Source organism: Narcine bancroftii, chromosome 2, assembly GCF_036971445.1.
Source record: "Narcine bancroftii isolate sNarBan1 chromosome 2, sNarBan1.hap1, whole genome shotgun sequence".
NCBI classification, from domain to species: Eukaryota; Metazoa; Chordata; class Chondrichthyes; order Torpediniformes; family Narcinidae; genus Narcine; species Narcine bancroftii.
In genome coordinates, this window is record NC_091470.1 from 72,359,839 (window position 1) to 72,387,196 (window position 27,358).

At 38.5% G+C, this 27,358-nt stretch overlaps 2 protein-coding genes and 1 long non-coding RNA gene across 4 annotated transcripts in view; 2 read left to right on the forward strand and 1 right to left on the reverse strand.

Annotated features, from left to right (window-relative positions):
- The first annotated feature begins 882 nt into the window (after nucleotides 1–882).
- thbs1b (thrombospondin 1b) lies at nucleotides 883–15,871 on the forward strand. 2 transcript variants are annotated; one of them, XM_069917080.1, is made up of 22 exons: nucleotides 883–1,125; nucleotides 1,217–1,303; nucleotides 1,452–2,005; nucleotides 2,364–2,439; nucleotides 2,831–3,018; nucleotides 3,104–3,232; nucleotides 3,971–4,064; nucleotides 4,752–4,928; nucleotides 5,403–5,579; nucleotides 5,701–5,874; nucleotides 6,016–6,143; nucleotides 6,225–6,377; nucleotides 6,558–6,776; nucleotides 7,422–7,529; nucleotides 8,305–8,464; nucleotides 9,045–9,163; nucleotides 10,870–11,104; nucleotides 11,221–11,448; nucleotides 12,134–12,405; nucleotides 13,015–13,112; nucleotides 13,301–13,440; nucleotides 13,894–15,871. In XM_069917080.1, exons 2-22 carry the CDS (start codon nucleotides 1,237–1,239, stop codon nucleotides 13,899–13,901), a joined length of 3,504 nt encoding a protein of 1,167 aa, XP_069773181.1. In that variant the 5' UTR covers nucleotides 883–1,125; nucleotides 1,217–1,236; the 3' UTR covers nucleotides 13,902–15,871. The 2 variants fall into 2 exon arrangements, with proteins under 2 accessions (XP_069773181.1, XP_069773182.1); XM_069917081.1 differs by having other exon boundaries at nucleotides 883–1,105.
- fsip1 (fibrous sheath interacting protein 1) overlaps nucleotides 15,402–27,358 on the reverse strand; it is a 401,721-nt gene continuing 389,764 nt past the window's right edge. Inside the window, exons 14-15 of the mRNA XM_069917082.1 lie at nucleotides 24,814–24,860; nucleotides 15,402–16,166 (exon numbers count right to left, since the gene is read on the reverse strand). Of these exons, the coding sequence (XP_069773183.1) occupies nucleotides 16,110–16,166; nucleotides 24,814–24,860 (104 nt within the window). The 3' untranslated portion in view covers nucleotides 15,402–16,109. The remainder of the gene's footprint in view (nucleotides 16,167–24,813; nucleotides 24,861–27,358) is intronic.
- Nucleotides 17,144–27,112, forward strand: LOC138753734 (uncharacterized). Its single transcript, XR_011351396.1, has 3 exons — nucleotides 17,144–17,184; nucleotides 20,332–20,352; nucleotides 26,144–27,112. It is a non-coding gene; the product is annotated as an uncharacterized lncRNA (long non-coding RNA).

Sequence of the window (27,358 nt, forward strand, 5' to 3'; positions counted from 1 at the left end):
CAGATCTGCTCCAGTTGCGTCTCGACTGCAAAAGCCAACAACAAAAAAAGACGCAATGACATCAAAAACTATTTCCTGGATCCGATTTGTCTCCAATGACGTCTAACAGAACTGGAAAAAAACCAAATAAGTACACGAGCAACGAAATCTGAATTCCCTCCGTAGAATCTTTCTTGGACTATACAGATTCTGCATCTATAAAGTAAGATCACCAGCACTTTCATGTAAAGGTCTCTCCACCCTTGAAGAAAGAGAGGCAGGTAAAGGTATTCGAAGAGTATTGCTGGTGCCTGCCTGGAGTTTGGACTCCCGTCAGATTCCCCAAACTCCAGGCAGCGCTGGAAACCAGGTGACACACTTCCCCCTAGTGGAGCGCGGATCCACAGCCCGCAACCTCCGGGTTACCCACGCTGGGGGAACTCGCACATCAGAATCTTTTGAATGACTACCCCTATTCATAATTTACTCGAGACACACAAATTCGTTGATATATTTAATCGACTTCTCCTCGAGTGTTTTCTCCGATGGAAGCTAATTATTTAAATGCGAAAGTTTGAAAGTTTTGCTAAATCGAATGAGTTGTTCGCGTGTGTCTGAAGTCCAACGTATGGATGCTGAAGATGAGTGTCTGGGTTAAGGTGAAAATATGGGTGAATTGAGCAGGGGCTCGAATCTTTCGGTAATATTATTGGAGTACTTTGGCTCCAGTCCACTGGAATCCGCCTAATTGCTTTCCTCGCCGCGGTCTGCCTGCTTTGGAACTGTATCCCTCTTGTTGTGAGGTAACTGAATAAACACAAGCTTGCTTCCTCCCAGGCCTGCTGGTGATTGGCAGACACTGAATGCAAGGAATGCGAGAGGGTATTTAAAGGAACCGCACTCCGGCTCCACGGTAGTCGCGATCTCCGGCATTCTCAGCTTCGGCGGCTGCTTCTGTGCGAGTCGCCAAGGGGGAAAGGGCTATCTCTGCTCCAAGTCTTTCCTCGGTCAGACTGCCCGCTCTGCACTAGAACTCGACTCGCTCCATTCAGGATTTGCCATTGGCACCTCGAGCCTTACGCGGGACTATTGCAGAGATACCGTTCAACTCATCCGGAGATTACAAGTCAGTAAAAGTTCAGGCCGGTAAATTATACTTTATTTTTTTTCAAACTAATGTCTTTGTTGAAAACTTTAAGCAACGAAAACAAAGTCTCCCCCCCTCTTTTCATGTCAGGTAGCGAGTCCTCTTCTAATATGAAGCTTCTGCAAGGTCTCTTCCTCCTGCTAATGTTCGCTGCCTCCCTGGCAAAGAAGATCCAAGGTGAGTGGGGTTCGGAACCCAAGCCGGTTGCGACGGAGGGTCGGCCAAATGGCTCTGTTGTGTCCTCTTGCCGACTTCATTGTTTAAAATTGAACGTGTCTCCTTTCCCGCTCCTTCGCCCTCACCCCCTCCATTTTCCCCCCGACAGATACCGGAGCGGATGGCGTGTTCGACATGTTCGATCTCGCTGGGATCACTCGCAAACACGTCGGGGTGCAGATGGTTCGGGGTATCGAGTCGAGCAGCCCAGCGTACAGGATGATCAACCCCGACATCATCGGCCCGGTTTCGGACAACAGCTTCAGGGACCTGATCGACCACGTCCAGCAGGAGAAGGGATTCATCTTCCTCGCCACCCTGCGTCAGGCGAAGAAGACCCGCGGCGCCCTGGTGGCTATCGACTCTCTGGACGGCACCCGGCTCTTCGAGATCCTGTCCAATGGCAAAGCCAACACCCTCGACCTGACCATCACCATCGAGGGCAAGCAAAGCATGGTGTCCATCACCGATGCCCACCTCGCCAGTGCTCGCTGGAAGAACCTGACCTTGTTCGTGCAAGAGGACGTGGCCACACTGTATGTGGGATGTGATAAGATCAACCAAGTGGAACTGGAGGAGGCCATCCACAAAGTGCTGAAGTATGGCGACGACAAACTTCTGAGGCTAGCGAAAGGAGGCAAGGGGCTCCGGAACAACTTTCAGGTATGAGCGAGCGACTGCAGGCGCGCTAACAGGTAGACGAAGAGAGCGTGGCGAACTCGTGGCAGAGGAGTGAGAGGAACCGAGGGATGCGGGGCAAAGTTCAAGGGAGAGGAGCATTTTGCAGAAAGATTGGACCCGGCAGAAAGCTGGATGAATATTTATTTGCAGTCCGTTGAAGTCATTTGGAAAAGAAAGTTTACACCAATTAAGAGCGGGGAGGACACTTCCTATCGTGGTGGTGGGAATTCTCATAGTTACGACCATCAAATGTTGGATTTGTTAAGCCAAAATTCAACCAGAGCGCAAGAGTGGGTTCTAAAGCCGCTCCAATAGTGTTTGTTCCTTCTTTCTGACACAGGGAGATCTGCAGAACGTCCGTTTTGTGTTTGGGACCAACGTGGAAACCATCCTCCTGAACAAGGGTTGTTACAGATGTGAGTATTTAACAGGATTCCGTCCAGACAACCTCCTCCACGCGTGCCGTCGGCTAATCGTTTCCCAGTAATGTATAGTGAACCCCCCCCCACTTCCCCGCCCTCGCCCCAACTCATCGGCTAACCAAGATCCAGCAGTCTCAAAATGGGAATCTTAATGATTCCGCGGTTATGAGGGCAATCACCAGACCAGTCGTGCATTTTGTTGAAGTTGAACATGGGGCTTGTGACAGTTAATATGTTCCTCGTGTGAGCGGGGAAAGTCTGATATTTGCATCGTACATCGAGTTTCCTGTTGCAACCTTGATCCAAAAACCTTGCGCTGGCTTTGCTGGGACGCTGGGCATTGCGCTCCCCTGGGTGGTGACCACAGGGTTTTCTCCTGTTCCAGCCTCGCGCGGAATCGTGTCTTTACCCATTAGAGGCTCCGAAAGGCCGGCGATCCGGACCAATTTTTACGGCCACAAACAAAAGGGTTCGATCTGCGGCATCTCTTGCGAGGAACTATCCAACATGTTCTCTGAACTACAAGCTCTCAGGACCGTTGTCACGCGATTGGATAACAACGTCCACAAATTGGTAAGGAAAGTAAAATAAAGGGGCGTTTAAATAAATAAATTGTGCCGGTGAATGTTATAATTAACTTCATTTATGTCTCATCCAGACTGCAGAAAATGAATTGATTGCAAAAGCAATTAGGATCAAACAGATTGGAGCCTGCGTTCACAATGGCATGACCTACAAAGACAGGGATCAATGGAAAGTGGACAACTGCACGGACTGCACTTGCCAGGTATGCAACCTTGAGCCCAGCCTCTTTCTTTTCCAAATAACTATCTTGAAATTTGTAAGAATTGAAGCAGCCAAAGCTGTATTGCTTGAATACAAATGAAGTTGTTCTGAGATAGCATATTGCTGGAAATCTACCAGTTTGGCTCTAGGCATCTTTATTCCTGAGCAGTAGCTCCAGTCGCTGCTACAGAGGTTTGGATTATTTGCCTGTATGAGGTTATGCTCTGTAACGTTTTAATGTCTCTCTGGGATCTGTCCCTGGCAATATCCTCAGGGAATGTCAAGGCCAAATATCAGTTCTCTTTTAACTTGGAACTGCATGAAAAGACTTCTCTCCTTCTTCCCCCCCCCCCACCAAAAAAAAATATAAAGCTGGAGTTCTTATTTCTAAAAGAGCAGTATTCCAAATAATGACATAAATTACCAAAAGTATGTCAATTGGACACTATTAAATAATCAAACATGATTTCCAAACAAAAACTAGTAGGTTGTATACTTGCTGGTTCCAAATAGCTGGAAAGACTTTCATGCAGTTCCTAGAGTCATGCATTCCTTTTCTGTCACTACATTTTTGAACCTCCAACCCTTTGTAGTAGAAGGCAAAAGATAATCATAATAAAAATACACTTTAACCAGTTGTTATCATGTCAGCTTGGACAGTTCTCTGTATTGTCAAACACTTGTTCAAATGCACACTTCTCCTAAAGTATCTTGCTCAGCTTCTTTCTTTTCATTTCAGTCATCTGTCACCTTTTGTCAAAGGATTTCTTGCCCTACTGTATCCTGTGCTGATGCTGTCGTCCCAGATGGGGAATGCTGTGCCCGATGCCCATGTACGTTCAGGTGATATTAAATGAAATTAAAACACAAAGCATGTGCTTGGCATGAGGCTGGAGTTGGTGGGAAACTTTACATATGAACAACATTAGCTAGGTTCCCATTCATCCAATTTATTGGAAAAGTCTCATGGTGTGGGGATTCCAATGAAATTTATATAACCTGTCAGATTTTTTACCAAATATTCATATTTGCTTTTGACAAGTTTTTTAAAATCTTCTCCTTATGTGAATGTTGGGTAGAATTGAGTGCCATTTATTAAACATCACTGATGGTGACCCTGCCAGAACTGCTGCAGATGTTTGAAACATGCACAGCAACATAATGAGTTAAAATTCCATTTGGAATGGCATCTACATTCTGCAGCTTAACCCTTTTCTAATTTAAAGGGCCCCTAATTTTCTAGCCAAGATGAAAAGGAATTGATATTTAATAAGAAATTTTGGCATATTCATCAACTCGGGGCATTGAGGATTGAGTCTAAATGGATAAGAAAGATACCAAAAGGCCTCACCCCAGCTATTTCTGTGGGTATTAGCAGCTGCCAGAGATTGGTGAAAATAAATGTGCATGAACTTTATAAGATGGTTCATTTATAGGTTGAATATTGGTTGAGGATATTCCAGAGTACAAGTCCTTTCATTTTTGAAACTGCATTTGACAATACACTTAACTTCCTACAGCAATTCTAAGCCAATCTGAGGCTGGCTGGTCTCCGTGGTCTGAATGGACTCATTGTTCTGTCACCTGTGGAATTGGAACTCAGCAGCGAGGCCGGTCCTGTGATCGGATTAACAGTGACTGTAATGGGACCTCTGTTCAGACTCGTAGTTGCCATTTGGAAGAATGTGACAAGAGATGTAAGTTTTCTTTCCTCTCTCCCAGCTCTCCTCTTACCCTCCCCCCCCCCCCCCCCCCACAGTTTTGCTTGCTTTGGCCAAGGCAATAAAATGTCAAGGCTGAATTTTAAATATTAGCCATGCCTGCTCTTGAAGGTGTCTCACACACAGAGCTTGAAACATGGTGAACCAAGTTGGGAAAATGTTTCTTTGCCAAGTAAACTGGGTCTACTTTGGTCAAGTCTCAATGTGCAAAATGTCAACAGACTATCTCACTGCCAGAGAGCTGGAATAAGAATGACCATACAGGTCAAACTACTACAACATAAAAGGAAGAGTAAAAATATTACTATGGTGTTACACATCTTAACAGGTATCTGTCTGGAATGCTGGTTTAAGTTTTGAATTTGTTAATACACTTCCTATTGAACTGAGAAAGTGAGGAGCCTACCTGTCTGACACTTGTTCTTAATATTTTTCTCATTTCTGTTCCAGTCAAGCAAGATGGTGGTTGGAGTTATTGGTCTCCTTGGTCATCTTGCTCAGTGAGTTGTGGCACTGGGGTGATAACTCGAATCCGCCTGTGTAACTCACCAATGCCACAAATGGGTGGCAAAGAATGTGTGGGAAAGAAGAGGGAAACTGAAAAATGTGAGCAGGTTCCATGCCCAAGTAAGCATTTGTTTAGTTTGCAGGGATTTGAACACGTGTAATTATTTATCAAACCACATATCTACCAAAATCTTGAAACGTGGCAGTGCAAAGTCCTCTAAGCATTCATTTCACTTTTTAGTTGATGGAGGATGGGGAATCTGGTCACCATGGAACACATGTACAGTCACCTGTGGAGGAGGAATGCAGAAACGTACTCGTCTTTGTGACAGTCCAGCACCCAAGCATGGAGGAAAGAACTGTGTGGGTGATCCTCGGGAGGCACAGCGTTGCAACAAACTGGTCTGCCCAATTGGTAAGCATACAAGTTTTCTGTATATCTACAGTTCAATAAGATTGCAGTGTTTATTTTGTTCCAACCATGTGTTGTACTGTAGCTTTACACACCAATCAGCAAAGAATCAATGGCTCATGTGAAAAACTATCTACATTATAGATGGATGTCTATCAAATCCATGCTTTGCTCAGAGCAAATGTACCAGCTTCCCAGATGGCTCTTGGAAATGTGGTCGATGCCCCCGGGGTTACAGAGGAGATGGCATTCACTGTGAGGACATAAATGAGGTAAGCATTTACTGAATTTCAGTCAATACTCTACATTTCTGCAAATTGTAGTCTGTATATCAATTTTTGAATCTGTTACAGTGCCTGGAGGTACCTGACACATGCATTCAAGTCAATGGAGAACACAGGTGTGAAAACACAGTACCAGGTTACAACTGCCTGCCCTGTCCCACACGCTACACTGGCAATCAACCATTTGGCAGAGGCATTGAGGAAGCCACAAGGAACAAGCAGGTGAGGTTAAAATAAAAATGTATTGCCAATTAATAAATGTCACTTATTTGCATTTCAAAGAATTGTCATCCACAAAATAAATTCTGTCAAGCAAGATATCACTAGAGACATCAGGAAATGAAGGTATGATTACTCTAGATATCCAAGTGATCAGATATGTTTTGTTTTGTATATATATAGATCTGTGAGCCACGTAATCCATGCAAAGATAAGACAAATAACTGCAATAAACATGCCAAGTGTATTTACCTTGGTGTCTTCAGTGATCAGATGTTCCGCTGTGAATGTAAGCCTGGTTTTGCCGGCAACGGCATCATCTGTGGAGAAGATACTGACCTGGATGGTTGGCCAAATAAACATCTTACCTGTGTTGCCAATGCAACTTACCACTGCAAAAAGGTAAGCTGTAATTATTTCTAAATTAGGATCTTCCTGATTATTTTTTTTTTGCCCCAACTCAAGCTCAGTAACTTTGTTAAAGATTTGTTAAAGTGATTCAGTTCAAAAATATAATGACGTTGTAACATGGATTTTATTGAAAACATTCTATCTCCTTGGAAAAGAGAGCATTTTGATATAACATCAATTTGAAGAATGGAATTATTTTGCCAGTTTATGATGTGATAAATCTGTGTGATCCCAGGAAAAGGATAGGTGTGGTTAATTTAAATAATATCAGCCTGTCTATAAGTGCTAGTTATCATAGTCTGTTCTGCTTCAATATGCAAATGCACAGCATTTTTGTTAGACAGCTAGCTATTAAATAGAATGAGAGAGAAAGATCTATGAAAATGTTAATTCCTGTAATTTCATCTGTGAAATTTAATTCACAGATCTTTAAGCATTATGTGCGCAGTAAAACCCCTGGTATCTGGCACTGATGGGAGTTGGTAGATGAATTTTCTGATTGCTTGAGATTGGTAAACTACCAGGGAGGCGAGCCAATTTTAAACCCATTACCTACTTATTTTCCACAATTATTAGGGCCAGTTGCTCGATTTCTAGATAAGATGTATCTAAAATGCAGTCCCTTTTGACTTGCAGGATAACTGCCCATTGCTCCCCAACTCTGGACAAGAAGACCACGACAGAGATGGAATTGGAGATGCCTGTGATAATGACGACGATAATGACGGCATTCCAGATGAGAGGGTAGGTTTTAAATAAAAGACTTTCTACACCATGCCATTCCAGATGAGAGGGTCTTTTCTTTTTTGGCTTGGCTTCGTGGACGAAGATTTAGGGTAGGTTTTAAATAAAAGACGTTCTATACCATGCCATTCCAGATGAGAGGGTAGGTTTTAAATAAAAGATGTTCTACACTGTGCCATTCCAGATGAGAGGGTAGGTTTTAAATAAAAGACATTCTACACCGTGCCATTCCAGATGAGAGGGTAGGTTTTAAATAAAAGATATTCTACACTGTGCCATTCCAGATGAGAGGGAGGTTTTAAATAAAAGATATTCTACACCATGCCATTCTGTTCAGGAGACCATACCATTAACTATGCCATTAACTCAAAGAAAAAAAAAATTCACAGAAGGAAGGCAAGATCCACTGGGAGCTTTGTACTCCAAGCACATTGCACACAGCCGGCCAAACTACCTTAGACTCATCTCTGTTACCAGAGAAACCCAGTTGCAAGTGCAACATTATTTAGAAACCTCTGACTTTAGGTTTTTGTGTTTTCATACCCAAGAACTTCTTAGGCAGATTATGAGACCATAACAGCTTTGCAAGCAAACAATGAGCATTTCTAGCAATCTGACATCATGGTCTTCAAATCAGTCTATCTGGAATAATGGAATGTTGGAAAGAATGGTTTTTGAAATTAAATAGAGGTGGACTGTACTTAAGTGAACATTGACATTTCCTTTTATTTAAAATGGGTATTTAAATCTAATCATGCAACAATCTCTTTTTCAGGACAATTGTCCGTTTTCGTTTAACCCTCGGCAATACGATTATGATCGAGATGATGTTGGAGATCGCTGTGACAACTGCCCTTACAACAATAACCCTGACCAGACAGACACTGATGGAAATGGGGAAGGAGATGCTTGTGCCATTGATATTGATGGAGATGGTAAGAATGCTCTACTTGCAAGCTGAAATCCATAAATAATGATTTAATATTTGTAATTAATTGCAGGAGATCAAATGGCCCTCCCTACAGTATGTTTAAAAGAGCCATCAGTTGGTCTTATTCTTCTGTTATTTCTGCATTACTCCTACAACTTTTTCAAGTATTTTTCCAGTTCACTTTTCAGTAATTGTGGAATCAGTTTCTGCCAAGGTTTAAAACAGGTTCTGCCCTCTGATCAAAGCAGTGATCTACAATACCTTTCTCTCTTCTTGCGTTCATTTTGCCAATTACCCTGTGGATTGGTCAACAACCTTTCTGTCAGTGGTAACTCTTCCTCCTTATCCATGAAACCGAATACATTGAACAGTTTTGAAATGCCTCCATTTAATCTCTATTTGGTCTTTTTTTTCCCCCCTAAATTCAGCAAACCTAGTTTCACAAAGTTGTTTTCTCTTAAAGTTTTTCTGCTAATGAGAACAATTCCAATTGAAGTTTCATTTGTAATTACAGAAACCTAGTGGAAGAAAGCTTATCATCCTTTTCTTAGATATTCATCTACAATTTTTTTTTTGTTCTCCAGGTATTTTAAATGAGAAAGACAACTGTCCTTATGTCTACAATGTTGACCAGAGGGATACAGATCTAGATGGTATTGGTGATCAGTGTGACAACTGTCCACTCGAACATAATCCAGATCAAGTAAGTTTTTGTTTAAATAATGCCTGCCAGCAAATTACATGACTGCAACATTAGAATACTTTGATAAACATTATAAAAGGATAAAATATTGAAATGATCTAACAGAATTTAACTATTGCTTGCTGTTACTTGCTTAAGAAAATCAGCCAAATTATTTTGAAGAATATTTGACATGTAGTAATCACGGTGGATGAATTATGTCAGTTTCCACCTAAAGAGGTTCTTTATGACTGAAGTAAGTTTTTCAATCAACATGCATTACTAGTAAAACTATTAAAATCCTGCTTCTTTTTAATTAACGGTGGATAAACATGACAATAAGATTTATTTTATTGAGAATGAATCCTGCTTCTGAGAATACAAAGTTGTAATAAAATGTTAGCCTTCACCTTCAGCTTAAGATGCCTTCCACATAATCCACAATAAATCCAAACTTTAAATAGTTCATCTTTTACAATCCAGTTAGATGTATCTCCTACCAGATTAGTGATTGAACTTTCAATGTTTTATCCTTTTAAAAAAAACAAGATTACTGATCTATTGGAGGTCACACTGGAAAGTTAGATGCTAAATTATGAGATGCAAGAGAAGGCTAGTAAATTATCTTGGGGAGTTTGTAGGCTTGACCAAAGTGAGCATTAAATACTAATTGCTTAAACGTGCAATGGGATTTCTGTAATAATAATCCAGAAATCATCGGTCACTCCACTTTATATTGCTGAACAATCCAAACCCTACATAGCACATTGCAATTAACATTAGTGTACAACACCACCTGGGTACAGTGATGCCAATAGTCGGTAGTCTGCCTAACATATTTTGAATATTTGACTATGTAGATACTAGATTAAGATTAGATCAGCAAGATATTGTCCTTCAATGAGTCACAGAATCATAGGATATGGAATCAGGCCCTTTAGCCCACCAAGTACCATAGGTCTTGACCTTCAAGCCCCTTTAAATACTAATCCAAAAGTGTACTGATCTTCATTAGTAGGGGAATTTAGTTCGAGTCAAGAGGTAATGTTGCAGCTCTATAAAACTCTGGTTAGGCCACATTTGCAATAATGTGTTCAGTTCTGGTTGCCTCATAGGGAGGATGTGGATGCTTTAGAGACGGTGCAGAGATTTACCAGGATATTGCCTGGTTTGGAAAACTTGTCAGGACAGGTCAACAGCTAGGGCATTTTCCTTTGGAACGAAGAAGGATAAGAGATGACTTAATGGATGCCTATAAGATTGAGAGGCATAGATTGGACAGATACCCAGAACCCTTTTCCCAGGGTGACCTTAGAAAATACCAGAGGACATCTTTATCAGGTGAGGGGTGGAAAATTTAAGGGAGACATCAGGGTAAGTTTTTTTTTAACTGAGAGAGTAGTATGGGCCTGGAATACACTTCGTACAACAGGGACATTTAAAAGACTTGGACAGGCATATGGATGCAAAAAAATAGAGGGTTATGGGTGTGAAGCAAGGAAGGTTGAGATTGTTGAATAAGTTTGAATTGATCAACACAACATAGTGGGCCGAAGGGCATGTACTATGCTATAATGTTCTATTTTCTCCCTACATTTGCTTGTATTTCACATTCCAGCTTGTAAAAGGTCTGTTTAATAAGTAAATCATTTGGTTGTGCAAAATGCTTGCCCAGTGCCAGAGAGCTATCAAATATGGGCCTTTATATGTGTGTTTTCCAATCCCAGGCTGATTCAGATTCTGACCTTGTGGGAGATGAATGCGACAGCAACCAGGATATTGATGAGGATGGTCATCAGAACAATCTGGACAACTGCCCCTATGTTCCCAATTCCAACCAGGCAGACCATGATAAGGATGGCAAGGGTGATGTCTGTGACCATGACGATGATAATGATGGCATACCTGATGACCGGGATAACTGTCGGCTGAAATACAACCCTGACCAAACGGACTCTGATGGTAAGAGGTTAAAAATGGGGGGAGGGGAGAGAAGGAATCAATGATAACTGAAACTAATGAGGAGGGAGGAATACATTTTAGGAATACTTTTTAAATATATCACTACTCTTATGCAGGTGACGGTCGAGGCGACACATGTAAGTTTGATTTTGACGGAGACAGCATCCTGGATATCTATGACGTTTGTCCTGAAAACTTTGACATCACGGAGACGGACTTCCGCAAATTCCAAATGGTACCACTAGATCCAAAGGGAACATCCCAGAATGACCCCAATTGGGTGGTCAGACATAAAGGCAAAGAGTTGGTGCAGACTGTTAACTGTGATCCTGGCATTGCTGTTGGTGAGTGCTGAGCTTGAACAAATGCCATTAAATTGTCAATATCGGGTCAAGTTAACTTGCGGTGAAAGTAGGTGGGAAAACGGGAAGATGTCTGGCTCTCACCCCAAATGATGCTGGTTTGATGCTTGAGACAAATCTAGCTCTGTGCTTCACTTAAAAGAACACTGGAAACCTGGCTCCTTTTGCAAGGGATGTGGGGGAGAAGGAACAGAGGTCTTTGAAGAATTATTAGCAGAACACCTGCAGTATCTTTTTTTCCCCCTCTGTGGGCTCTCTGGTTAGGCTAACTGACACTCAGGACTGCAGAACACAGTTTGCAGGGTGTGAGCCGCACACAGTTAATTGAAGCCCTATAATGAGCGGAGGATATTTCTTTGCATTCTGAAGTTAGCCTTTCTCTTTCAATTGGCAAACTGGTTAAATATAGTGTTGGGTGAACCTTTGGCACCTCTTGAAGGTTGGTCCGTGTTACAACTCCGATGCCTCGGGACCAATTCGAAGGGATTTCCTGGGGCTGACTCATGAGTACATGCTCCATGGATCATGTCAGTGGATAATGAGAACATAGGTTAACCAAATTTGGATTACTTTCCTGAATCATTCACCCTTTGTATATTTGTATGTGGCTAAAAAAACATTCAAATCAGTGAAATGTTTTACTGAAAAGACTTTTTCTTTAAATTAGGATACGACGAATTCAATGCTGTTGACTTCAGCGGTACTTTCTTCATCAACACTGAACGTGATGATGATTACGCTGGATTTGTTTTTGGATACCAGTCCAGTAGCCGTTTCTATGTAGTAATGTGGAAGCAGATCACACAGACTTACTGGCATGATTCACCAACCAAAGCTCAGGGATACGCTGGACTCTCCATCAAAGTGGTGAACTCTACAACTGGTCCAGGAGAGCACTTGCGTAATGCTCTCTGGCACACTGGGTATACAGCAGGACAGGTATGAGAACTTTCAATGCAGGTAAAACATTCCTTTGACACAGCTATTGAGAAAATAGTGTACTATTGAGGTTGCCTGATACAAGGCTACCACAACTTTTGACCCAGAATGTTTCACTGTTAAAGATCAGAGCCATTATTCAAAATCATCTAAAAATACAGAACCTTGTTTCTGTTGCAAACAGGAGATGGATCTTCCCCCATTCAAGCCTGTATATTCTGGCTGACGTGTTAGGAAAATTAGAATTGTAAGGTACTAAAAAGGCTATCTAGTTTAGTTTCTCTGGTGACTTCATTATATGACGATTGTTGAGTTGTTAACTAATTGCATCAGTCCACCTTTACCAATTCCTAAATCTACAAGGGAAACTCCAGTGGTTTGCGTACTTTAGTTTCAAATTCATAATTTTCCTTCTAAATAATGTTTTTGATTTAAGCAACATTAAATGAAAATCTCGTTGCATTTTCAAGTCGGAAATACCTACTTTTTGTTTAAAACATATAATAAACGTCTGCATATGCAGCACGAATAAATTTATTTACGCTGCTGAATTTTGAAATTCTTGGGAAGTAGTCAAATAATAAATTTGCTTTTTTTGTCCTCTTTTAGGTGCAAACTTTGTGGCATGATCCTCAGAACATTGGCTGGAAGGACAAAGTAGCTTACAGGTGGCAATTAACCCACAGACCAAAGACTGGATTCATCAGGTAATTACTTCCCGGTCTATGCTTGATTTTCTCCCGCGTCATCCAAAATAAATCCTGGTGCTTTAAATAACTAGGATGGCATTAGATTTTGAATCACAAGAGTAAGATGAGGATTGAATTGGTTTGGAAAGTGATAAGGCCTGCAGAAATATTTGCTGCATGAGATTGAGATGTTGTTCATATTGCAGGGTTGTAATGTATGAGGGGAAGAAGATTATGGCAGACTCTGGAGCAATCTATGACAAGACCTATGCTGGAGGGCGATTGGGTCTCTTCGTCTTTTCTCAAGAAATGGTTTACTTCTCTGATCTTAAATATGAGTGCAGAGGTAAGGATTATAGCCATATCTTCTGGAAAAACAAAAATTATAGATCACTGCCAAATTTCATGACAAAACCTTGAGGCTGTAGACACACATGTATTATGTGTATGTTCCTTCTTAATCTTCTTGTGATTGATCTATTGTAATTATCATGCCATCTGTCAATAAGCAATGGCTCCCACTCTCTCTCGCTCTCTCCACACACACACACACACACACACACACACACCTGCTGTGTTTGGAGCTGGTGATTCAATGTTAAAAGGTTAATTAACAAAAGGCATTTTTTTAAAAAAAATTAATAATTCCTATTTTGTGAATGGATGAAATTTGTTATTTTGTCAAAATTGCACAAAAAAGGAGCAATGCAAATCTGAGAATATGATCATCATGTAGTAAAGCCAGGATTTTTTTCCTGTTTAGATTTTAATAAAATTTGCTATCTTTCCAACCCCACAGATTCTTAATGTTAACATTCCTGGATGTGGAAATGTTTTAAAGCTGGTGTTGCACCTATCTACTTTCTTGGAATAAATCCTGGGGCCATTGTTTTCTCCTTCCTCGTTTTATTCACGGAAAGCACATGACCTGCATCATCTGTTACGATTCACTGGATGTTATCAACATAAACACAGCAATGTCTACAAGGAAATTATTCCCTCGATTACAACTGACTATAGTTACTTGTTTCCACTTCTGACAAATGCAAATTGCAATTACATTAAAAAATATACCTCTTGCATTTCTATTACATCTCATAGCTGGAGGACCTTTGGAAGGAGACTGAACACTGTTAATGAGACTATCTCTGCTGTGGACTGTTATTTTTAATAAAATGACAGCCATTTTATGGTGAAAGAAAAACTGAGGTTTAAATGAACAGAAAAAGAATTTACAATGGGTATGGGAGAACAGTTAGTTTTCCTTGTGTGAAATATACCTGGAAAAAACCATGGAGCTGTAACTTTTTTTGTATTGGACCTTAATTGTTTCTTTTACTGAAGTATTGAGTATAAATACTTGCAGAATTACCAAGTTGGTTACATGTAATATGAAAATCCAAGTCCATTGACCCTGCCCATCTTTACTCACATTAGAACAAGCCAGTTCTCCAGAGAAGGGCTGACCAGATTATAGTAGAGGCTGGAAAACATATCTTCAGGTCTTGTTGCCAGGAAGAATTGTTGAAGATCAAACATAACTATGGCTCCTAGAAGATCAGCTTGATGTCACCTGCTTCTTTTATTCCATGTGAAGCTAGTCTGATGATGGCGTTAAGTTAGAAGAGCAGTCAACAAGCATTCTCTTTGGCACTGATACTGGCCTCCATAGCTTCAAATGCAATGGTTAACAAGGCACAGGTAGACAGTTAAGAGGCTGCTCTTCTCTTAAACTAACATTTTTCAAGGTGGCAAATTGTTGTGCCTGTAGATATTGAAAAAAAAACTCTAAAATTATTTATTTTCTTATCCTGGGTGAAATAAGATTGAAGGACACTTTAAAAATAAATAAATGCGGCAGACTATCCATGAGAGTTTATCATAGTCTTTGTATGCATTCTAAAATTGTAAATACAATGATTATTTATTAACATTGTTCTATATTGATGCTAGCTAGTTTAGGATTTTTGTTCAAATGTTGTCCTTCTGCCCAACTAAAAGGGCAGCCCATAGGTGAAGCTGAAAGTGGGGGACTCTGCGTGAGTCTAATCTTTCTTTGCAGGCTATTGGGCCTTGAGATGCAGTTGTCTTTATTCTGCTCATCACAGAGTAGTCCTTTTAGAGCCTTAAACTTTTTTTTCTTCAACCATGTGGTACACATGGATCTATATGGTTTCCAAAAAGTGAAAAAGGTGAAACTTCTCTATGTACAAATATTACCTCATTGTTGTATGATCGATAAGAACTTTTGGATCAAGCAGCAGAAAACCTTGCTTATGTGTCTAAAGTCTCTCGAAGCTACTGTAGTATATAAAAAAAAAAAAGGCTGTGTACATAGTCAAATTTTTATTTTTACAGAAGAAAATGTATTGCCCCAGTAAAGAAATACATTAAAAGCAACCAGTGTTCTCAAGCTGGTGAGTGTTCTTCTCTCCCCAACTATTTGTATGTCACTTTTTTTTTTGAAAGAAAAATGTTTGTATAAATTATTGAGTTTTTCTGTTGCAACTTGTATCATTATGCAGGTAAACAAATCTCATTATTTTGTAGATATGCTATTTAAGTAATTTATCAGGAAATGCTACCTAGAGTTAGTGTTTCTGTCTGTATGAAATCTTTTGCACATTGAATTGAAGATGTTGCTTTTTTACATTGTTTTTATCAATAGGAGTTGCTTTTTGTATATCTTTCTAACCATTTTACATGTAAAACTGTTCAAATCCAACTTTGCTGTTTATAACAAACATGAAATGACAATAAAAACATATAGAACCAAACTCTTACCATGTGTGCTAATTGACAATTAATTCAAGATGAAACTATTTATCAGTTGTTTTGTTAAGTACATAGGCAGATCAACAGTTTATTTTAAATCTGAATACTTTAACTTAATTAGTTTGCAAAATGGGTCAGAAAATGTATTTTAATCTGCTTTCAGAATAAATGCTGACTATAGAAACTTTGAAGATGTTTTCAGTTATTCCCACGCAGAAAGTATAACCATTTGCTTCCCCATCAGTAAGGAAAGTATTTTGCTTGTGGTTCTCTGTCTATGATTTTTGTTACTGTGGGCTGGATGGAAGACCAAAGGGCACAGAGTGAGGCAGCAAAGAAACAGCCATCTCAGAAATCATTCAGCACATTAGGAATCCAGAAGAGTCAACCTATTTGAAAAATGTGCACACAGCAATTGCCTCTCCAAAATAGCAAATATAAATTCCTGTGCACATCCCTGAATTGAATGTCCCACTCTTCTGCCTTCACAAAGCAATCATATTTAGTCTTGTGGGAAACCACATTAACCTGTGAAATGTACACTTACCAATGACAGTAGTTCTTGTCTCCCAGATTTTGCATCATCTCTTTCCACTCAACCTCCATTCCCGGCAATGTTCAATAATGCTTCTATTTCAACCAACATAAGATAAATCTCGGGCAGATACAGGTGCCTGAGCACTGGCCGTTTCTATGTTTTCCAGTTGTCGTTCATTGTCATTGATTTCAATGAGAGTGAATGCCAGGATAGGAAGACAGTGGGTAATGGATGCTTTGGCATCCATTTGCTGTTGGTGATGTTGTAATATGGGTATAATCATATTTATTTATTTGGATTTCTGTTGCATTTAGACTCAAAAGATAATTTGTCTCAATGTCATTCTTTTCAAGAAGTGGATTGTGGAAGATCTCTACATTGAAAGCAAAATCTCTGATAAGGCAATCAGTCAATACTGCAAACTATGTATACTCTCAGATTGTGTGTTTCATATTCCAGTATGCTTTTACTTACCATAGTTTAAGGAAAAATACCTGAATTCCTATAATGAAATAAGGACGAAAGTGATCTGACATTGTCTCTTAGAATTAGATGGCAATTCAACTTTATGCAGACACTGATATATGATATTTAATGGATGCCATTTTAAAAGCCACAATTGTTTCTGTGTTCACCACCTTCTTAATCAGTGGCATGGAAACACTTTTCATCAAGTTGATTTGGTTATTTTGCCAATCACCTGATATTTGTGTCTTTTGATTCTCAATCCTTCAGCTCAAGGGAACCATCTCTCTTCATTTAATTTTCTAGACTAACGTAAGTTTTAAACTTTGTTTAAACTGTCTTTGGTTTAATGTAAACAATTTTTGCTACTCTAGTTTATCAGCACACAACCAAAATCCTTCATATCTGACACCATTCCACTTATTAGGGTTACGGTAGGGGTTTATTGTCATCCAACTGTATATATATGACCAGAAGAAAACGGTGTTTCTCAGGACCATGGTTGATGTAACGGTTAGCACAATTCCTGTACAGCACCAGTGATCAGAACCGCACCTGGGTTTGAATCCCCTGCTGTCTGTAAGGAGTTTGTATGTTCTCCCCATGTCTGCGTGGGTTTTCTCTGAGGGCTCCGGTTTCCTCCCACCCTTCAAAAAAATGTTTAAGTTTATGGGGTGTAATTTGGGCGACATGGACTCGTAGGGTAGAATTGGCCTGTTACAGTGCTGTATGTCTAATTTTTAAAAATTAATATGCACATAATACATTTCTCACACACATAATAATCACACATACTTCAATATATAAAATTAAAACTGCATGAATACTCCCCTTGAACCCATACACTACATAAATCACTTGCAAAACAGTTGGGGTTATAGTGAACTCTGCCACTCCATTATCAAACTGGTGCCCATAGTTGCGGGCCCCCACAGGATCAGGAGTTCTCAGTGGCTTGGGGGCACAAAGAACTCTGGGAGGTGAGTGACCTCAGAGGACAGGTTATTGTGATAGTGCCAAATGTAATTATTTAAACTGCTGCAAAGATTCCATTACACTGTTATTGTTGGTTCAACTCACAGACAACTTCTGTTGTGCTTTATTCACCGCATCACTCGCTACAGGGTAATAAATGAATATTTAAAGCTTAATTGCAATAAAATCAGAAATCATGACATCTGGACAGAAAGACAACTCAGCAAACATATTTCAAGATGATGCATTATAAGTATAATTCAGGGTCATACGGTATTGAACAGGCTGATCAGGTTGACATTCTGGACATCCAATTTACCTGCATATGGTCCATGTCCTTCTAAGCCAGTGGTTCTCAACCTTTTTCTTTACATTCACATACTAATCCCTATGCCATCTGTGCTCTGTGATTAGTAAGGGATTGCTTAAGGTGGCATGTGGGTGGAAAGAAAAAGTTTGAAAACCACTGTTTTAATCGTACTTAATTGACTTGTTATGTGCATGGTTTCATAACTCCAAAGGAAATGGGCCAATGACAATTTTTCTCAAGCAAAATATTTCAGTGACAATTGGGTCTAGAACAGTGATTCTCAACCTTCCCTTCCCACTCACATCCCACCTTAAGCCATCCCTAACTAATCAAAGAGCACTGATGGCATAGGGATTACTTCAAGTGGGATGTGAATGGAAGGAAAAAGGTTGAAACCACTGTTCTAGGCCCATCCTATCCAGATATCTGTCCATATAATTTTTGAATGTTGTAATTGTGCCCATTTCTACAGTTCCTCTGGCAACTCATTCCAGATATGTGTAAAAATGTTGCTTCTCAGGTTGCTCTTAAATCTCCCACATCTCAGATTAAACAGATGGCTTTCAGTTCTCGACTCTTCTACCTCTGGTGGAGAGATTATCAGTATTCACTTTACCCGTGTCTGTCATGATTTTACAAACAGTTTTAGGATCACCCCTCAGCTTCCTTCCTACATTGTAGGAAATAAAAACCAGGCCATTCTAAACTCTACCCATAATTCAAGCACTTTAATCTTCTGATGAATCTCGTCTGCACACCTTCTAATTTATTGATGTCCCTCCTGAAGCTGGGCAATCAGAACCATTTTTTAAAATATTCAATTTTGGATCTATAAGTTAGTAACTTCAAATCTTTCATTGAGTAATATCAATGCAAAATTATTGTTAGAATCTATAGGCCAGGAAGTAATAACATGGTATTTTTTTTTTAAATGCAGCGAAAATATATTCAGCCAAAGGTGCACCATTTTATTTCACAGCTTTTCCTTTCAGAAAACTCCAGCTACTTCTTTATAAAGTCTGTTCAAATGAAGTTCCTTGGTAAATTTTCCAGAATATACAAAAACAATATTCAAGAGCTATTACTTGACTAGAAATGTTCACCTCCACTTCATCATTAAAAATTAACCACAATAAAAATTGCCAGTTCCTTTGAAAATCATATTTTCTTCATAAAAAAATTAATTATGTTCAGCCCCAGGTGTGACTAAGACCACCTACCTTACATGACCATTGAAAGTCAGTGCTACAAAGGGAAAACAACAGGACAGTTACTTGTTACTGTACGTATAAAATGATGTAATTCCAAATAACATGGAGTCCTAATTTTTGCTTACTTTTGAAAGTTTTAGTTATATAAAGTTTAGAGAAGATTGAGCATTAAAATCCAAATTGGAAATCATTTTTATGGATTTTTTTTTCTTTAAGCTGTGCCATGGGATTACTGTGTGAAGATATATTCAGGTTGATTTAGGGGTCAAAGACAGGCTCAGTCCAGTTAATGAACTGGACAGGTATACATTTACAGAATGGTCTTTTATTTTGTAAGATATTAAAGGACAGATTTTCTGCTCATTGACTTTGGCCGAGATGATAGTCTGACGTCCATCTCTGTGCATTGAAAGGTCAGAGATAAGTTGGAGGACGGATGCCAGCCCAGTGAGATGAAGCGCCTGGTGCACTTGGCACTGGGCTACATTCATCTGAATGAGGTCATCAATCCTGAACAATTCAGAAATGTAGATTGCTTATTTTTCTCCATTTTACCTTATCTTAATGCTTTAAATTAATTTCTAATTTTTGAAATTATTTCTATCAGTTTAAATGTTTAATGCAATATTTTAAAATATTTTATAAAATATTTTAAATGATTTTAAATTGGAATCATTTTTATACATCTCCATGTGGGAGGGCTTTTGGGTTTAAGGGGTCAGTTTGATTATCTCTTTGTGTTAAAACCAGACCAACGTAGGTAGGTGGGCACAACTCGCACTGAGATTGAGGGTGGGCTAGATCTGCTGTGATTTGGCCCATTGTGAAAAGGTACAGGTTTTATCTATCCTTTCCTATATTTCCATGTGTTTTCTGTGAGTAAGATGTAAAGCTTTTTCACAAAGATTTGAACTTACTGTTATTTTCTCCATCACATGCGTATATTTTTCTCATCTATTCCAGTTATCACAACTGCACTTTATGGTAAGTAACACCACATTCTACTCATTTTCCAAGTAAGTCATTCATTCTAAATTCTTTATTGGATTTGTTATTGGCTATCTATTATTAAGAGACCCTAGTTCTGGTTTTCCCAGTAGCTGAAATCATCCATTCACCTACCCATCAAGCCCTTTAGTAATCTTACACATCACTATCAGTGCATCTCTCAGTTTAAGGAAAAGTGCTCCAAGATATCCATTCTTTCTTGGGAGGTCATGGACTGAACCATTGTCAAGACTGGAATCTATTCATCTGAGAGAAGCAATGGATTCATTTTGCACACGTATGACAGGACATATCCCTTCAGTAGCTCAGTTCTATAGGTCTGAGGCTGATGTAAAATCTTTTTTAATTTTTTTAAATTTAGACCTGCAGCACTGTAACAAGTCCTTCTGGCCCATGAGACCATGCTGCCCAAATATCCTAATTAACCCATCTATGTTCTTGTTGTGTTGGGAAGAGTATCAGGTTCAGTGGGTTCAAAGAGAGACAAGTCTGGACACAAGTGTTATAATCACACGCAACTTTAATTAACACATGGGAGACAAACAGGGAGAATGTTAAATGGTACTCAATTACTATAATGATATAGGCATTCACCTCAGACCTAGGTTGGACTCAGACAATAATGAACCTATACTCAACACACTCACAAATTTGAGTACACGCACACCTAGTTCCCTGACCAATGGGGATACGGCTCCCTGCAAGTATTAATCAGTCACAATACTATGGTTCCAATGTCCACAGTAGTGGCTTGGCATGGAGCAATGTCTGGGGCTTGGACCAGGAGGCAGAGAGAAAGAATGTGCTGTATATTGGTGTTATATACAGTGCTAATCTGTGTTTGTAGCCAATAATGACCCGAGGTGATTTAAATGAGCCAATGGCAAGGTGTGCACTAATGGATGGCCGGAGTCAAACCTTGATTGACAGGTGATGTGACTTCCGAATAAGTTTCAGACAGGGAGAACATGTGACAAATTCCAGATAAGTAGATAGGGTGGTAAAGAAGGCTTTTGGTATGCTTGCCTTCCAAGGGTGTGAGTAAGAGAGGAAGTTATTTTGCACCCATTTTAAACTTCAGTTAGGAGTATTTAGTGCAATTCTGAGAACCTCATTTCAGGGAGGATGTGGAAACTTTGGAAATGATACAGAAGAGATTTGCCTGGATGAAAGGGTACAAGCTATCAAGAGTAGTTGGTCAAACTTGTTTTTTTTTTCTCTCTGGAGCATCAGAGTCCAAGGTGGAACCTGAAGTTTATAAAATTATAAGAGGCATTGATAGGGTAGAAGTTCACAATATTTTTCCCAAGGTAAAAATGTCTTCAACTCGGGTTGGGGTGGTGAGAGGGGAGGGGTGGTGGTAGGTGAGGGGGCATTTATAGGAGATGCACAGACTAATTTTTATACTAAGACAGTGAGGGGTACCTGGAATGGACAGCCAGGAATAGAGTGAAAGCAGATACAATAGGAACATTTAAGAAGCTTCTACATAGACACACAAGTATGAAGGGGAATAACAGTAAATACTGTGTATCCTGTGCAAGATGCAAAGTTTTAGTTTAATATATGTTGGTTCTGAGATGGATGAGACTGAAATATTATTTCAATTTTCTTCAGAATACTATATCATAATTTCTGATAGATGATGTAAGCATGTGCACCTAATAACATTGGCTATAACATGGACTTTAAAATGTCTAATTAGTTAAAAAAATGGTTTGAATCTGAGGCATTTCATAAAATTATCCTTACAAACACCAATAAGGATAATTAACGCACTTGGAACATTTATTAAAGCACTTGGACTATTTACAATTAACACATAAATGCTAACCAAAAAGATAATGTACTTGTTTGAATTTCAGTGTTTGGGTTGTCGATTGTTACAAACGAACAAGCCTCTCAGTTTTGTTAGGGATTAAAGAGACTTTGTTAGCACTAACAAAGGAACAGCAATGGCAAAACTTCACCAGGTTATGGTAAATTCAAAAAAATAGTTTTTATTATACATGACATTTCTTACTTATCTCTAAACTTTAGTCTAAATTTAACCTCACTACGCACAAGTTTGTGTGTGTGTGTAGGTGGGTGGGTGGGTGGGTGTATGGGTCTGTAAATCCAAAAATCTGAAAAAATCAATTTGAAAACTTCAGCATCATTTTGATCTTGCTTAAAGGTCTTAAATTTTCAGTTCAGAAATAATTATGAAGTGCTTTTTAACACCATATCTTCAGGCCTCATTAAACTCACAATTCTTTCAATGAGTTGTCCTTCAGAGAGACTTTCCTTCATATGAGTCATTTCACAAACTCCCTCTTATCTTGCCTAAGAGTTCCGGAGTCTGTTTTCTTCTCTTGAATGAAGACTTTTGGAGTGAGTTCCAAACAATGCAACAGCCCTCTTTATCTTAAAGAGACAGTCAGAAGTGTGCTTACTTATTTCAAAGTCACTTATTCTGTGTTCTCCTTTTCAGGAGTTACATAGGCAGCTTTTTTCTCTCTCTGCAGGAAATATTGCTGCTGGTCACTTCTGCATTTTAACAGAATGGCAGGTTTTCTTCAACTGAACTCTCTCATTTCAATAACATATTTCTGGAAAATCTCTCATGTCACATGGTATGTGACATCATTTCTGTCTTTGAAGTTCATAATGTCTTTTCACACTGATGTGCTAAAAGTGTCTAAGTCCACTCAAGCCTCCGTGACGACTGCTCACATGAGAGCAAAATGGCCGTGCGTTTATACAGGTGCTTCTGAAATAGCACCTATTGTTTTCAGTATCTCAAGAACCATCATAAATCCTTTCAGCTCTTGGCTTCAACTGCGATCAGCAGTCATTCCGTCTTTCAAACTGGTTTCTGTGGTCAATGGTGTTTAAAATGCAAATGCATTTGATGATACTGAAGTCATCTACCAGCTGCAAAGAACATGTGTGTCTGTTGAAATGCTAATGTGTTGTCTTTGTTACCCTGACCACCCAAAACTAACTTATTAAACCATATCGAGATGAAATGTAGTTTTAACATTAAACAAGGAATTAATATTAACAGAGGTCCATTACAATAATAATACGGAAATGTTGTAATGCTTTCTCACTTAATTGACCTTTTCCAGCAATGGTTTAGCATTTGATTCCTCTTTATTTTAAAATACAAAGAATCATAAAAGAATATCAGCAATAGTAAAAAAAATCAACTGAAATGGAGGGAGAGATTGAAAAATAGCTCAAATAAATATGCAACAATGTAACAGTTTCCAGGAATAATGGTAAATAGGAAATTTATGTTACTATTGGATTGCTTGCATTCAGTCTATTGGAGAAATTGTGACTGAGAGCAAATTCAATTTCCACCAATGCAGTTAATTAATTAACATAATCTACAATTAAAAAAACTTGTCTCAGAATTCATTGTCATGAAACTATGATGTTATAAAAACCTACATGCATCATAAAAGCTTTTTTTTATGGAAGCAACTCTGCTATTGTTATGTGGTCAGGTTGATTTCAAATTCACAGTAATGGAATTGACTTTTAACCATCCTGCAAAATGGACAACTGTCTAAAATGTTCATTCCCAATTATGTCAACACTGCTAACAGGGTAAGAATAACTTCAGCATTCACAGCATAAGAAGGATGTGATAATCTTTTCAGAGATAAATCTAAAAACAAGTCCAAACAGACCTGTTGACAATGTAAAAATCAAATCACTCATTATAATTAATGCAATAGAAAATACATTTATTCTGTGAAAATGCATTTTCACAAAGTAGCAATAACCACAGACACCAAAATGATATAACTGCTGAAACTAAGGCTCACAGTGTGGAGGTAATGGAATGAGAGCATTATCTTTGAGTTTATTACACTAACATTTTGCAATAATAACCATTAAGTTCCACTTTTCATTTCCAATGAATGCTACATTATTTAAAGACCAGATCAAAGATAATTATTTCCTACTAAATATTGAGGTGGAAATCCAACATCATACCCTCTTGCTAACTTCAGTTCAAACAGTAAGCACTTGAGTAGGTAAGTGATTATATTTTCTGCCAGGATGTTCAAAATTGCATGTCTTAATAAGTGAGGAGGAAGTATAGTTTGATGTTTTATTTAACCAGAAAACTCTTCTCTGAGATCACATAAATTTGAACCTTTTTTTTTGTGAAAGCAAATTTCATTGCAGGAAACTAAAATCATCGAAGAAAAGATGAGATAAAACAAAATTCATTATCGAGTTGTTTTGCTTTGAATAAAGCCAGCAAATCAATCAGACAATTTTGGTAAAGTGGTCATTCTTTCCAAAAATTAGAAAATCAGAGCAAATGGAATCAACAATCTTAGAAATCTCATCCTTCTTTAAGAAAAACTATTTCAGAACGATCTGATACTAAATTGAAATACAATCAGAAAACCCTTTCTACTTTGACTTCACCTCATTGTCTGCAGCATTTTCATCCACTTCAGTAGCATTTTCATCATCTATGGAAAAGAAAACAAAGGTTTATTAAATGAATTCTTCAGTAAGCATTTAAATGATAAAGTATAAAGTGTAGTGCAATGTTTTCAGCATTTTGTTATGAGGAAGGACAAAAATCATCCAGGGTTCACATCAGTAAGAATCATCCAGTAACCACTGTAGAAAAACAAATTTGAATAAAAACGGGTCATACACGATCTCCCAACTACTTACATTGTTGAATAACTTATGGATCAGAGGAAAAAATAATCTTTGTTGATAATACTAAATAGGTATAAGAATATTGACTGTCAGTTTTACTCCCTTCTGTACTTCAACATCTCTTGAATCTGTTTAGTACCATCAAAGAAGGAAAAGAAAAATAATTAAAATCCAAGCTAGATTATGAATAATTGTCAAAAGAAATATAAGAGGATGTAAAGTAATCAGCACATCCAATAGAGGAGATCATTGCTTAGAAAATGGAATTAAACTCTGATAAGTGTAAGATGTGAATCAAACCAGGGTAGGACTGACACAGAAAATGGCAGAGGCCTGGAAAGTATTGTAGCACAGAGAGACCCAAGGGTAAAGGTGCAAGTTCCTGAAATTTGCAACGCAGGTGGTCAACGTGAAGAAGGCTTTTGGCACAATTGCCTTCATTGGGCAGGGTTTTAAGTACAAAAGTTGGGACCTCATGATTCAACTGTACAAGCCTTTGGTGAGACCACACGGAGAACTGTGTGCAGTTTTAGTTGTCCTGTGCAGTTTTAGTTGTCCAGTATGGGATGGACTATAGAGCTTGAGCGGAGGCAGTGGGGTGATCTTATAAAGGTTTATAAAATCATTAGGGGGATGAATATAATGAATGCTCCCAGTCTTTTCCAAGGGTAGCTGATTCTAAAACTAGAAGGCACATGTTTAAGAAGAGAGAGATTTAAGAAGGGCCTAGGGGAAAAGATTTTACTCACAGGATGGTCTATATCTGGAATGAGCTGGCAGAGGAAGCTATAGATGGGGGTAGAATTACAAATCCAAATGTCATTTGGACAGATATTTGGAAGCTAAGGGTTGAGAATGATATGGACCAAATGCAGGTAAAAAGGGTGAGCCCAGAATAATGAATTGGCCGGAATGGACAAGTTAGGCTGAATGGCCCATTTTGAGCTGTATGATTCTATGAATCTAACTAATGAAATGTTAAAAGCAGTGTGAAGAATGTGGTATGATTAATCTTTAGTTTAATATTAAACTATATTTCATATTTATATGACCTAGTAATGTTATTTTGTGGGATTGGTTCCAGGGGCACCAAGACAACTTATTTGCATTTTAAAAAACACAGAGAGTGAGATTCTTTTAAGATGGAAGCTGACATCATCTCAGAGACAAAAGTCTGCTGTGATTACAGTTGAAGAAGAGATATGAAAGATTTTTTATGATGGTTCTTGAGATACTGAGAGCAATGGACTATTTATTTAAGAAGCATTTGCCTGGTCAATAATAGACAACTCGGAAGCAGGAGAGAAACAACAAACAAAAACAATTACTTTGATTTTAAGTTTGGGAAGACAAAGTTTAAATTATGCTTTTTAGCATGAAGACGTTAAAAGGTTCAGAAGGACTTCAAAGACTGTTATGATGTCATACCATGTGACATAAAAGATTTGCAAGAAATGAATTATCAAAACCAGAAACAAAGGAGGTTAGTTGGAGAAAGCCATCCTGTATTGACAGGATTGAAAAAGCAGCCACCAATTCCTTTAAAAGGAAGGTTGACTGTGTTCTCCTTAATAAAAGGAAGAACACCAAAAGTGGTATTTTAAAAGAAATAGCCACTCTGACTGCCTCTAAGAGGGCAGCCTTGTGTCTATGAAAAAAGGTCACTCTTGATTAAGAAATAAATGATCATGGAAAACAGCCTCCATAACTCTTAGGCAAGATAAGAGGGAGTTTATGAAATCACTTGTATGAAAAAACGTTACTCCGAAAACAACTCTACAAAATAAAGTTGTAAGTTTTAAAGAGGTTTGAAGACATGATGCTTCAAAATGCTTCATAATTATTTCTGAACTGCAATTTAAAAATCTTCAAGTTTAACACAAGATGTTTGATGTTGAAATTTTACATGGACTTTTAAGAATTATGCCTAAACTGTAATAGTTTGAGATTTAATCACACACACACACACACATTTGAGCATAGAGGGGCTTACGATAGAGTTAAGTAAAAATAGTTGTTATTAATAGTAATAAAAATTATTATTTTGAATTTACTATTGTCTGGTGAATTTTCCATTGCTGTTTCTTTGTTAGTACCAATAAGATTTTATTAGTTTGTAACAACAGACAAACAAAGTCCAGTAACAATAAGGTCGATATATCATAGGTAAAGAAATATTCTTTTTACAGTGAAACCACTGTCTGATAACAGTTAATGCTTTGGAAAAGCATGATGCAATAAAATAAGTACAAGTTTAGTGACCCTGCAAACATCTCTCAAATTGGAAATGGGAGTGCAA